The sequence below is a fragment of the Macrobrachium nipponense genome, chromosome 12 (assembly GCF_015104395.2).
Source record: "Macrobrachium nipponense isolate FS-2020 chromosome 12, ASM1510439v2, whole genome shotgun sequence".
Taxonomy (NCBI): Eukaryota; Metazoa; Arthropoda; class Malacostraca; order Decapoda; family Palaemonidae; genus Macrobrachium; species Macrobrachium nipponense.
In genome coordinates, this window is record NC_087205.1 from 6,239,013 (window position 1) to 6,251,512 (window position 12,500).

A 12,500-nucleotide genomic window follows, 5' to 3' on the forward strand; every position below is an offset into this window, starting at 1 on the left:
CAAAAAAACTGGGCATAGCAGCAACAACACCGACGTTTGGGAAAGAGCCGAAGAGTGACCGAACTCGCTCTGATCTTTAACACAGAGGCAACGATAAATCAAATGCAGTGCTCAGCAATTTTTAAAGAAAACCAAGTTTAAAAAAAAACATCGGCGCAATCCATTTTTCTGTGCAGCGTACAATGCTGTACGAGACACTGCCGCGGTCCTGGAAACTTTCTGCCAGGGTCCGGTGGTGGCCTGCGTTGTTCAGAAGCACGATCGTGGCTAATTTTAACCTTAAATAAAATCCAAACTACTGAGGCTAGAGGGCTGTAATTTGGTATGTTTGATGATTGGAGGGTGGGTGATCAACATGTCAATTTGCAGCCCTTTAGCCTCAGTAGTCTCTAAGATCTGAGGGCGGACAGAAAAAGTATGGACGGACAGACAAATAACCCTTAAAAGGTGAATAGTGCCATCAGTGCACCTCACGCGGTGTGCTGTAGGCATTACTTAAAGGTTCTGTGCAGCGTCAATTTGGTCCCAGCTGCAACTCCTTTTGTCCCTTTTATTATACCTCCGTTTGTATTCTCTTTCTTCCATCTTCTAACTTTCCGCCCCCATCTGCGAGGTTTTCCTCCTTTTGCACCTTTAATAAACCCTTTTTGAATGACCTCTCAGGTGCCAACGCTTGGCATTTGGCCTAAATTTCATAATTCTTTCTAACCCCTACAAGCCACGCAGACAAAGCAAGGTCAGAAAGTAATAATATATAAGCGGATTTGTTTATATTTATCTGGCTTCGCGATGCATGTGGTCACAGACGGCTTGACAAAGAATAAGATAAGAATTATTATTATTATTATTATTATTATTATTATTATTATATTATTATTATTATTATTATTACCCAGAAGATGAACCCAATTCATATGGAACAAACCCACCAAGGGGCTCACTGACTTGAATTTCAAGCTTCCAAAAAAGTATGGTGCCAAAAAAGTATAGTGCCAAAAAAGTATAGTGACTGACAGAAGGTAAAGGGAAATGCAGGAAGAAGAGATGTCACTTAATTAAAAGGAAAAATAAATTAATAAATTAATAAATATTCATAAATAGATAGATAAAAAATGCAAAGGAGAAAAGTATTACGGTGAGCAATGCATTACATCTCCACTCGAACCTCTGAAGTTCCAATCACACAGCGTCATCAGTGGGCCTCATGCACTGCACTGAAGGCATTACTTTTGCAGCGTGCCTTCGGCCCCTAGCTGCAACCACTTTCAGTTCCTCTTACTTTACCTCCTTTCATATTCTCTATCTTCCATCTTACTTTCCACCCTCTCCTAACACTTGATTCATAGTGCAACTGCTCTGAGGTTTTCCTCCTGTTACAACTTTCGAACCTTTTACTGTTAATTTCCATTTCAGCGCTGAATGACCTCATAGCTCGAGGAATAATGCAAATTTGTTTACATCATCTGACGTCGTGGCGACTCACAAATGCCATCATAACAAGGAACTATGTAAGAAGAGAAATCGACAAATACCTAAGAAAACAATCAAACGAACGACACCGACTAATCAAACGAAATTCCACAATCACAAAGCGAGGAACAACAAAGAAATTGTGTTTTAATATCTATAAAAATATATGGAAATCCATACAAACCAAATCCACTATCGCCTCAAGGACAGAGACATCGCCAGCAGAAGAGGAATCGGTACTATTCACATAAAAAAAAAGGACAAGAAAAAATATTTACATATATAAAGGAAAAATGGGAAAAAATAACTTATATCAGCAGGCAAGAGATACTACCAGCGGAAAAAAAAGACACCGAAATAATACTTTAAAAAAAAGACGAAGAAATAAATAAAATAAAATAAAATAGAAAAAAAACTAAGCGAGAACGCCAGAGTATCAGCAATTCAAAAGGACACTTCAAAGGGATACTTTCCGAGAGGCTGAAAAAATTAAAAATATAAAAAAAGGATAAAATAAAATAAAATGAAAAAAAAAAAAATATGTTAACCGGATAAAACACGAGAACTTATAAAAGGAGAAACGCTTTCAATCTGATTCCAGCGCAAAAAAAAAAAAAAAAAAAACTCGTCTGTCTGTCTGTCTGAGAGAGAGAGAGAGAGAGAGAGAGAGAGAGAGAGAGTATCGACTTCCTGTAGACGATATATACGCTTGAAAGGTAAATGTTTTTGCAGATTATCCGAACTTGCTGATACGTTTTTTTCAAGTTGCAGGAGTGTTCTTTTACACGCAGTTTAAAAAACAGTATTATCGGCAAAGCGTAATTCCATGTTTTTCTTCTGATAACCGAAGAAAATTGCTGTTGGATGATTGTATAAATAAAGAATAAGTGTTCGCAGAAATGGTTTCGGTCTCTCTCTCTCTCTCTCTCTCTCCTCTCTCTCTCTCTCTCTCTCTCTCTCTCTCTATATATATATATATATATATATATATATATATATATATATATATATATATATATATACACGTATACTTGTCCAGGGAGACTTGATGCCAGTAAGGTAGCGACACATTTGAACAGGCAAATGTAGAGCATCAGCAACTCTACTAAATATCTCGCTGTCTCGCTGTTTTTCTGTTACCAATCCCTAGCTTATGAAAAACTTTAGCCAGATCAGAAAGGTGGACATTCATTCCTCTGCAAACATCTTTTCCAATAACCTTTCCTTGTATGGTACTCTTTAAACTGCCACATGATTAAGGCTGTTTTTATTTTTGAACCGTGACCAAAGGAACCCGATTAGCTTAGGAACATTTGATCCCCAAGGGCTATTACTAACCACGGCGAAAGAGTGATTTATTTACACCGTTTCGCCGAGTTTAGTACTAGCCCCTGGGGTATCAAATGCCCCTAAGTGCATTTGATCCCCCAGGGGCTAATACTAAACAAGGCGGTACATTGAAGGTGAATCAATGTTTCACAGAGTTTAGTACTAGCCCTCGGCGACCAAATGTTCCTAAGCGAATTGCTCTTTTCACATATTCCCTAGGGATTTCGTGAAATCCCTGGTTTAACATATTCCCTAGGGATTTCGTGTAATCCCTGATTTCAATATTTACTGTGACTGAATTGTACAAAGCCTTTTTTTCCTCTTTTTTTTTTAACAGCAAAAACAAGGTGACCAGAGTAACGCAATGTATTAACGAGATGCATATCTCGCAACATTTATGCAATGTCTACGTTAATTAGTGAGGATGGAACAACGTTAAATGCAAAACAATGCACGGAACATGAAGCAATAAAAAAGAAAGAGTAAAAGATTATACACAAATGACTTTAGAAAATAACACAAATATACACGTGCAATGTATGGTCCGCAATATATAAATCCATTATTAGTCTAACGCAACTGGTGCCGCGCAACGCTTGGGAAGCAATTGACAATTTTTATGTTGAGTTTAAAATGTCAAAAAATTCGCTTGGAAGGCAATTGACAATTTTTATGCTGAGCTTAAAATGTCAAAAAATTCGCCAGCATTTTTACTATGTAAATTATCAGAAACATTTTTACACGATCAAAAGACAAGACAGGAATCTACCCTTGCAACAAAACATGTCCATTGCAAATGTGAAACAAAAAAATTGAGCATAAATTCCATCAAGCATTTCACCCTCTCGGTTACATTCCCTCTCCACAGTCTCCTTAGGTTTATAACCAAGTTTATAACCACTTGTTTTTAGAATGATGTTGCCAGCCCCATGTCGAAGCTTCAGCCTTTCATTGGCAGTAACTGTTACAAGCACGAACCAGACCTCGTGGAGCAGAATATCGAATTTCTCACTAAAAAGAAATCCTGACTTACTGGAAGCACCTAAATACGAAAGAATCACAATATAACTCTGCAGTCATTCGTTTACATATTTATACATCCATCCGACGTTCACATACATAGTAATATCTGTTCAAAATGCAAGCGTGGAAACATATAACTAGGGATAAAAATGTAAAAATATAATAATGAAAAAAAAAAAAATAAATAAAAACTAAACATACATCACTGTCACCAAGGTACACGCTCCATGCTGCCATGTTATTCACTCGGCTTCGAAAAACCCTTTCGAGGTACGAATCGTGGAAAACCATTTCTCTACCATTTGCGAGGCTTAGGACCGTGGGACATAAACCTCCCTGGCTTGTAAACCTTGTCGGGAATGGTCGCTGGGATAGAACGCCAGAATTTTAAGAGCAAAGAGGCGATCGAATAAAAAAAATAAAAATAGATATAAACAGTGAACTTAAGGAGAGATTCAGTGACCGACTGTAAGAAAATGACAAGGCAACGAAATGTCAGGAAATTCGCCAGGTGCACAAGTGAGTCTTGGGCCAAGAAAGATCTGTCATTAAATTATTTAATTACGCACAAAGTCAACAAATTACTCAACTACACACAATCATCAAATTACTCAATTACACACAAAATCATCAAATTACTCAATGAAACACAAAGTCATCAAATTACTCAATTACTCGCAATGCCATCAAATTACTCAATTAAACACAAAGTCATCAAATTACTCAATTACACACAGAGTAAACAAATGATTCAGTTACACAAGCAATAACCAACATTACTTAATTACACAAAAACAACCAAATTACTCAGTTACACACAAAGTACTCAACATTACTCAATTACACAGAAAGTAATCAAATTACATAATTACACACAAAGCAACTAAATTACTCAATTACCCACAAAGCAACCAAATTACTCAATTACCCACAAAGCAACCAAACTACTCACCCACAAAGCTACTAAACTACTCAATTACCCACAAAGTAATCTAGTTACACAAATACACACCCAGTAATCACATTACTCAATTACCCACAAAGTAATCTAGTTACACAAATAAACACCCAGTAATCATATTACTCAATTACCCACAAAGTCATCTAATTACACAAATACACACCCAGTAATCACATAACTCAATTACCCACAAAGTAATCTAGTTACACAAATACACAAAAAAATAATCAAATTACTCAATTACAAGCAACTTCAGTAAGCTATCGAGTTCAGTCGGATAGAGTCATCCGGCGAACGCATTAAAAAGTGCATTCAGCATTTAGAGGCGGATCATGTCTCTCTTAATATATTAATGCTTCGCATACGGCACCTCGTTATCTTTAATAGCATGCAAAGGCAACATCGGGTAATCAGGCCTTAGAGAGAGAGAGAGAGAGAGAGAGAGAGAGAGAGAGAGAGAGATTCACTCATGAACTTGTGGATGGGTTATCATCAGCTCAGTCTGATGTGAAATGAACAGAGAGAGAGAGAGAGAGAGAGAGAGAGAGAGAGAGAGAGAGAGAGAGAGAGGGGTTTATGATCAGTTCAGTCTGATATAATATGAACAGAGAGAGAGAGATTATCATCAGCTCAGTCTGCTATAATATGAACAAAGAGAGAGAGAGAGAGAGAGAGAGAGAGTAGAGAGGAGAGAGAGAGAGAGAGAGAGAGAGAGAGGTTTACCATCAGCTCAGTCTGATATAATATGAAGAGAGAGAGAGAGAGAGAGAGAGAGAGAGAGAGAATCGAAAACTCTCTCTCTCTCTCTCGCAATCAGGGAACGAATTATCGTTCCCTGATTCAGAATTTATAATTCCTCAGAAAAATTTTTTTCCGGTAAACGAAAGCAGAAGAAAGAAGAAATAATAATCCCCTTTTGTAACTTTCTCGGAAAATACCTTTAAGGAATTTTACATAAACTGAAGGCGGCGTTACACGGGGGATTGGGGGGTTGGGGGGGTGGGGTGGGGAGGAATTTTTTCTCGTATATTTGACCATCTTGCCGCCGAACTTCGCACCAAATTGCCAATATTGTCTCTATATTGGTGCAAAATGGAAGTCGGGTCATGTGCGTTCAGGTGGACGTCCAAGAAGCGAAAGAGCGTTCGCGACTTCCATTTTCATAACAATGTCAAGTAAGCAAGTGAGATATTGGTTGCTTGGAGTGAAGTTTGACAGCACGATGCTGGTACAGTAGTTCATATTTAGAAGTTATTGAACGGGGCCACTGAGTGACGATTCCGTAATGAATACGTAATATTATTACCAAAACCTCGACCTTCTTTCGATTTTTAATATGCCCACTTTCTTAAGTACTCAACCCAAGCGGGAAATACATAAATAAATCTTTTAATTTATACGAGGAAATTCTCACCTTTTTCAGGGTATTTAATCCCACGCAAGTTATGTAAAGATGTATAGGTTTGCCATGTGTTTGACCGGTATATCATTATTAATATATATATATATATATATATATATATATATATATATATATATATATATATATACATGGAAACAAAATAGCTTACACAGACCACTGAATCATTTCCAGTCTCTCAAGCAGCTATCGTTTCATGCAAAGCGTGGAAGCTGGAACATAAAAGAGTAAACATGACAGATCCATTCAGCTGGAAATACATAAAAAACTGATTTTGAGTACAGTCTACGGTGCGCCATTCATTGTTGTAAAAAGTGATTGAGAACTCGCCACAACAGTCACTTCAAGTTATAACCCCCTTTTTAGGATGAACAGAAATATACAAACCTGCGAAATCTTGATAAGCGATTAAAACGTGATTATGTTCAGTTTCTGTCGACCAGTCCTGGATTCGATCCCGAGGTGAGATAACAATCTATTTCAATCTATTTCTACACTTCGCAAGTTATTACTCGTATCACGACCCCCAAGCGAGGTAGAAATATATTCTACCATTTCGCAAGTTATACTAATATTTATTATTATCATTACTCCTCACAGTCCCTTCCGTAATAATTACTCCTCACAGCCCCGACCTCCATAATAATTAGTACCACCATCGATAATGCTATTAACACCCGCACACGTCATACACCCTAACAATTTACGTAAATCCCCCCGGGCAACCGAAAATCCAGCGACCCAATAATAATTATGCTTGGCTTCTCTCCCGCGCTGAATTCCGCCCGTCAGCCGGTATGTTCGCCCCCCTCATATGTGCAATTGCTTTCCGCTCCCGGGATAAGCCGTGGCGCGAAACAGCAACAGCAACAACAACAACAACAACAGCAGCATCAGCAACAGAGACTGCTCGTTATTTGCTGTAATGAAACAGCCGCTGATCACAGGCGGTTCAAAAATATTCCCTCGTAGCTGAGAGTTTAGTAGTCGCTACTCCCTGGCGCCTACGGGACGCTGTGCAGGCCTTCGCCGCTCGTAACGGAATCCTCAACTTGTTACAAGTTTTCTTAACAGTTGAGCTTTTCTCTCGAGTGGCGGATTCATTCATTCACCCCCTCTGGCTCTCTTAAGAACCACTGCCGCTCAAAACATACTCCTAAGGTCTGTCCTGAGTTTGAGAAACGCTTACTTTTTTGACACGGCAGGAAGAGGGCTAACCCAAAACTTGTTCCTCTTTTTTTTTATGATCCGGTTTCCGGCCAGGATGACAGAGGGGGGATGGGTAACCCCCACCCTAACCCGAACCCATCACCTCTCCCACACCCACAAACAAGGTCAGTGTTGCTATTCTTTCTTTCTAGACTAGTTATAAAACTAAACGCAAATGGACACATACGTATTATACAGACTTGCTTTTGCTTACATGAAGCCTATCGATATTTAGAATGAGTTCTATTGGTGTAAAATATTTCTCTGTTTTTCATGTTGTAGGTAAAACTGTAGCTTTAAGATAAAATAAAGTGGTCGTTTTTGAGATTTTAACAACTTTACGTACAGCTCTATATCATATACCTTAGCCCCGGTATAAATTCTAATATGAGCGTATCCGTGGCTATCTAAGCGTCACCCACACGACCACCAATCTGAAAAAAAAAATCCCCCAAAATATAAAGCTATACAGTTAAAAGTAATAAACTCAGGAATAAAAAATACAATGCTATAACGTAAAAAAAATAAATAAAACCTACGCATCACCTCTCTTACCAGTAAGGGAAAAAAGGGTTATATTTTCTCTTTTCCTTATTCTAACGAGTGGGGTCTCTAAAAACAGAAACCAATAAAAAAAATATGGTTGTTTGCAACCTGGCCGGGCTCTGGCCGCCAAAAAAAAAGAAAAAAAAAATCAAGATTCATCCGATGGCTTTTTCTTCAGCGGTTTCTTTTTATATAAAACTTACCTAACTATTGAATCCTTCGGAAAAGTTCGTTGCCCACAAAAGAAAAATGAATAAATATATATATACATAAAAAGACTTTCCTCGAACGATATCCAGATATCGAAATGAATCATATAATTGTGAGGTTACTTATAATAACAAGAGGAATTAGGTTGAGAGCAACTAATGATGAAAAAAGTGAATATACAAGTATATATGAAATAAGAAAAAAAGAAACAGTAAGATTATTATTCCGCTTCAAAATATTTAGTATTAATCTTCATCCCTGAAACACTAACAAGAAACAGCCTCCACTTAATAAAAACCATTAACAACCATATAAATTAAGGCAAACAATGTAGTACAGGGAACCCTCTAATGAAAACGTCAAACTAAAACATTTTTTATTAACCCCATTTCCTCTAACAACAAAAACAACAATAACAATAATAAGAACAAAAATAGCCGCCAAAAGTTGTAGTCTCTAAACAAACAAACAAAACAAAACAAAAACAAAAAGAGAAAGGGAGAAAGCAACGCTAGGGGAACGTGACATTTATGTCAGGTATAAATAACTTCGGCAAAAAAAAAAAAAAAAAAAACAACTGTCCATACATTCGGAGCTGCCATCCCAGTCGGGCAGAGTTGAGGCGTCGCTCCTTTGAGAGAGAGAGAGAGAGAGAGAGAGAGAGAGAGAGAGAGAGAGAGAGAGAGAGAGAGAGCACTGAAAAAAGGGTGGATAAATCTAGTATAAAAATGCGAATCTATTAGAAAATCTCTTTCCCATTCTGTTATCCCCTTCAAGGAACTGGATCATCGCTTTCCCTGGCGATCAGAAGTCACTCTATTTATCTTTCGTAAATTTGAATATTGCCTCCGGGTCAGGCTGAATATGGTGACCTGGAATTGCCTTCAAAATAATCTCTGGTTTTCAAATGTTAATTCATCTGTCTATTTTCGTAAACTGGAAAACAAAAACTACGGTTATCGACGTCAGAAATATATCTTTCTCTTGACGAAAATAAATTTTCTATCGCAATCTTTGGAATATTCTGTGAGAAGCAATCCATTGACAAAAATAAATTTTCTATTGCAATCATTAGAATATTCTGTGAGAAGCAATCCACTGACAAAAAATTTTTTTCTATCGCAATCATTTGAAATTTATGTGAGAAGCAAACGAATATCAGACAGTTCATTAAAGCCCCAGTTTAAAAAAAAAAAACATTACAACGACATACGACAGACTTTAGGAGTCTGGAATGAGAGGCACTGGGTCACAGTGAGGCTCAAAGGCTAACAAAACGATCAAGTCAGATTCCATGGGCCTTATCCGAACCTTCCCAGAAACATTTGCAGGAAATCTTGGCAACCAATCACGCACACACCTCATAGGATAATGAAGGATTTTAAAATGGACGTTTTTGTGAATTAAATATTTGACCTAATAAAAACCACTGCTTTCCTAACTCTCACTATGATAATCGGATTTCAGAGAAGCTTTACACAGTACACACACACACACACACGCACACACACACACACACAATATATATATATATATATATATATATATAATATATTATATATATATATATATAGTTATATATAATATTATATCCTATATATGTATATACAATATATATACATATTTATATGTGTATATGTATATATACATACTATATGATATAATATATATATTATATATATATATATATATATATAATATAACATTGCATATATACAACACCAAGCAAGAAAGCACTTGCCATTTGGTCCTAGTTCTTACCCTGTAAACATAAATTACGGAAGCACAAATATCAACACTGATATAATGAGATTCAATGTAAGTGCTGTTGCACGAAATTACAAACCTCGTTAAATAAATTCAGCGGAAACAATTAGCCTCCGTCCTCTCCCCTGAACGCAAATAAAAGACCGAAATTCAAAGTCCCCACAACGGCAAATACCTAATAATTAATTACCGCGATGCATCGCATTAAAATTAATGGTCAACAATAAATTAGCTTGACTCCCCAGTTTACTTCTATTTGGCTTTGCACGTTGCAAAAAACAAATTGGATTAATAGATGGTTTGCAAAGCGCCTGTTTTATTTTCGCTTTTTTGTTTTAGCCCACTCTAATAGATTTATACAGCATTGTAAAGAGTTTATTGCAAATCCACAGGTTAGTGATTTCCTCACATATTTTGTTCAGTGAACAACGTGAGGATTAGGCTGGGATTGTCATGAACTCAGTTTGGGCTTAAGCCCGGATAAGAGAGGGGGCTTTGGAGCAAGGCTTGGTAAAGTCCAGGTAAAGTCCATGACTTTACCAAGCTGTGACTTGCAACTGCCCTTATCATCAGTGGGACATGAACCACAATTTTTTAAAATTTGGCAAAACGCACAAACAGGAAAATCCACTATTGATTGAGCACGTGAAAATAATCGGCAAAAACGATGGAAAATGGCTACATTGAATTAAAGAAACTAAACCTTTGTCTCTAGAAACTCGCACTTTGTGATGAGTGGTTCTACTGGCTGGGTGAAAAAAAATTAAAATGATTCCTAACCATAGATGAATCATGAAAAATACCCGGATAGTATCCAGGATCCTATCTTTATACAAATATTTTCCCTATCTATACTTTTCTCATCATTACTCCGTCTAAATCTCTATTACCAAACTTTAATTGCGAATTAGGGAGAACATTTTTTTTCATATGAGTAAATAATTAATAAAAAAAAAATTAAAGAAGTTACATTAAAACTTATCTCTTTCACGCTAAAGTTCCCACAAACTCTGCCCAGAATTCATAATATTGGGACGCTGAAAGAAGCTGATTAGGCGAAGGTCAGAGACTTATTGCAAGGAGTTCTCCTGACTCAAAGGACGTAAAAGAAACAAGATTAATAATACGCACCTTCTGGAGAGAGAGAGAGAGAGAGAGAGAGAGAGAGAGAGAGAGAGAGAGACCAGAACATAACCAAAATATTACGACGAATACAAACCTGCAACAGTCGCTCAGCAGAGCAATTATGATTTCAGAATTAAAATTGGCTCAAGATGACGATCTCCTTATATATAGATATATATATATTATATATATAATATATATATATATATATATATATATTTATATATATATTCATACAACACAACGCATTTGAGTGCACGGCACCAAAAAATAAAAAATAAAATAAAAAGAAAATCTGATAATTTAAGTAAACCAAAAACATTTCTGACTATGACCTACCTTCTCGTCGTAGAAGCCAGGGTCATCTGACCTCTGTTGACCCAGCAGCCGGTCTGTCTCCTGATCCGTGTCGCCATCGTCTGAAAAGAACAGAAATAACAAAGAATAAGTATACATACAAGCATAAGTATAATTCTGGAATAAGCACATTTGAATGTCATCTTGAAATAAATGGAAGACGGAAGTAAACAGAACATTAAAAAATTGCACTCAAAGCTCTCTCTCTCTCTCTCTCTCGCTCTCATATATTATATATATAATACTATATATATTATATATAGATATATATATCTATTCTATATATTATATAATCATAATCTATATTATAATAATATAATATATTATACAGAGAGAGAGAGAGGTGAGAAGACGACGAGCAGAGGAGGAGAGAGAGAGACGGAGAGAGAGAGAGAGAGAGAGAGAGAGAGAGAGAGAGAGAGTATTTAATTTACATCCAAATCATAAAAGACAAATTTAATTTCCACTATATCCTAAGGCAAGTTATAAAAATATCGGCCCATGGGGCTACTAATAAGTTCGTCGTGGGACGAGTGGGTTACACGCTCGCCTACCGATTCGGTAGTCCCGAGTTCCATTCCCCGCTCTGCCAACATGGAATCAGAGGAATTTGTTTCTGGTGATTAGAAATTCATTTCTCGATATAATGTGGTTCGGATCCCACAATAAGCTGTAGGTCCCGTTGTTAGGTAGTCAATTGGTTCCTAGCCACGTAAAAAAAATCTAATCCTTCGCGTCAGCCCTAAGAGAGCCGTTAATCAGCTCAGTGGTCTGGTTAAACTAAGATATACTTAACTGGCTTACTATTTTCGATCATTGAAGGTAAACGAACGAAAATAAATTTCCTTCAAAAATAAAAAATAAACGTATAAATAAATGAATATCAAGAGACGGGTCATCAGGTGTACAATAATTCTTTTCAACTCCCCTTCCAGTTATTTTTTTTTTTTACCTTGAATTTTTTTTTTGAAAGGAAAACGAAGAGAGAAGAGACACAAAAAATTTTCCCCTTGATAATAGAGGGAGAGATTGGAAATGTCTAACATGGGAAAAAAGTCTTAATTGTGATGGACACGTAAAACT

At 36.7% G+C, this 12,500-nt stretch overlaps 1 protein-coding gene across 19 annotated transcripts in view; it reads right to left on the reverse strand.

The window, feature by feature from the left end:
- LOC135224319 (uncharacterized) overlaps positions 1-12,500 on the reverse strand; it is a 1,756,683-nt gene that overhangs the window by 187,231 nt on the left and 1,556,952 nt on the right. For all 19 annotated transcript variants that reach the window (XM_064263193.1, XM_064263195.1, XM_064263194.1 and 16 more), the window contains one exon: positions 11,400-11,479. In XM_064263193.1, coding sequence (XP_064119263.1) covers positions 11,400-11,479 — 80 coding nt within the window. The remainder of the gene's footprint in view (positions 1-11,399; positions 11,480-12,500) is intronic.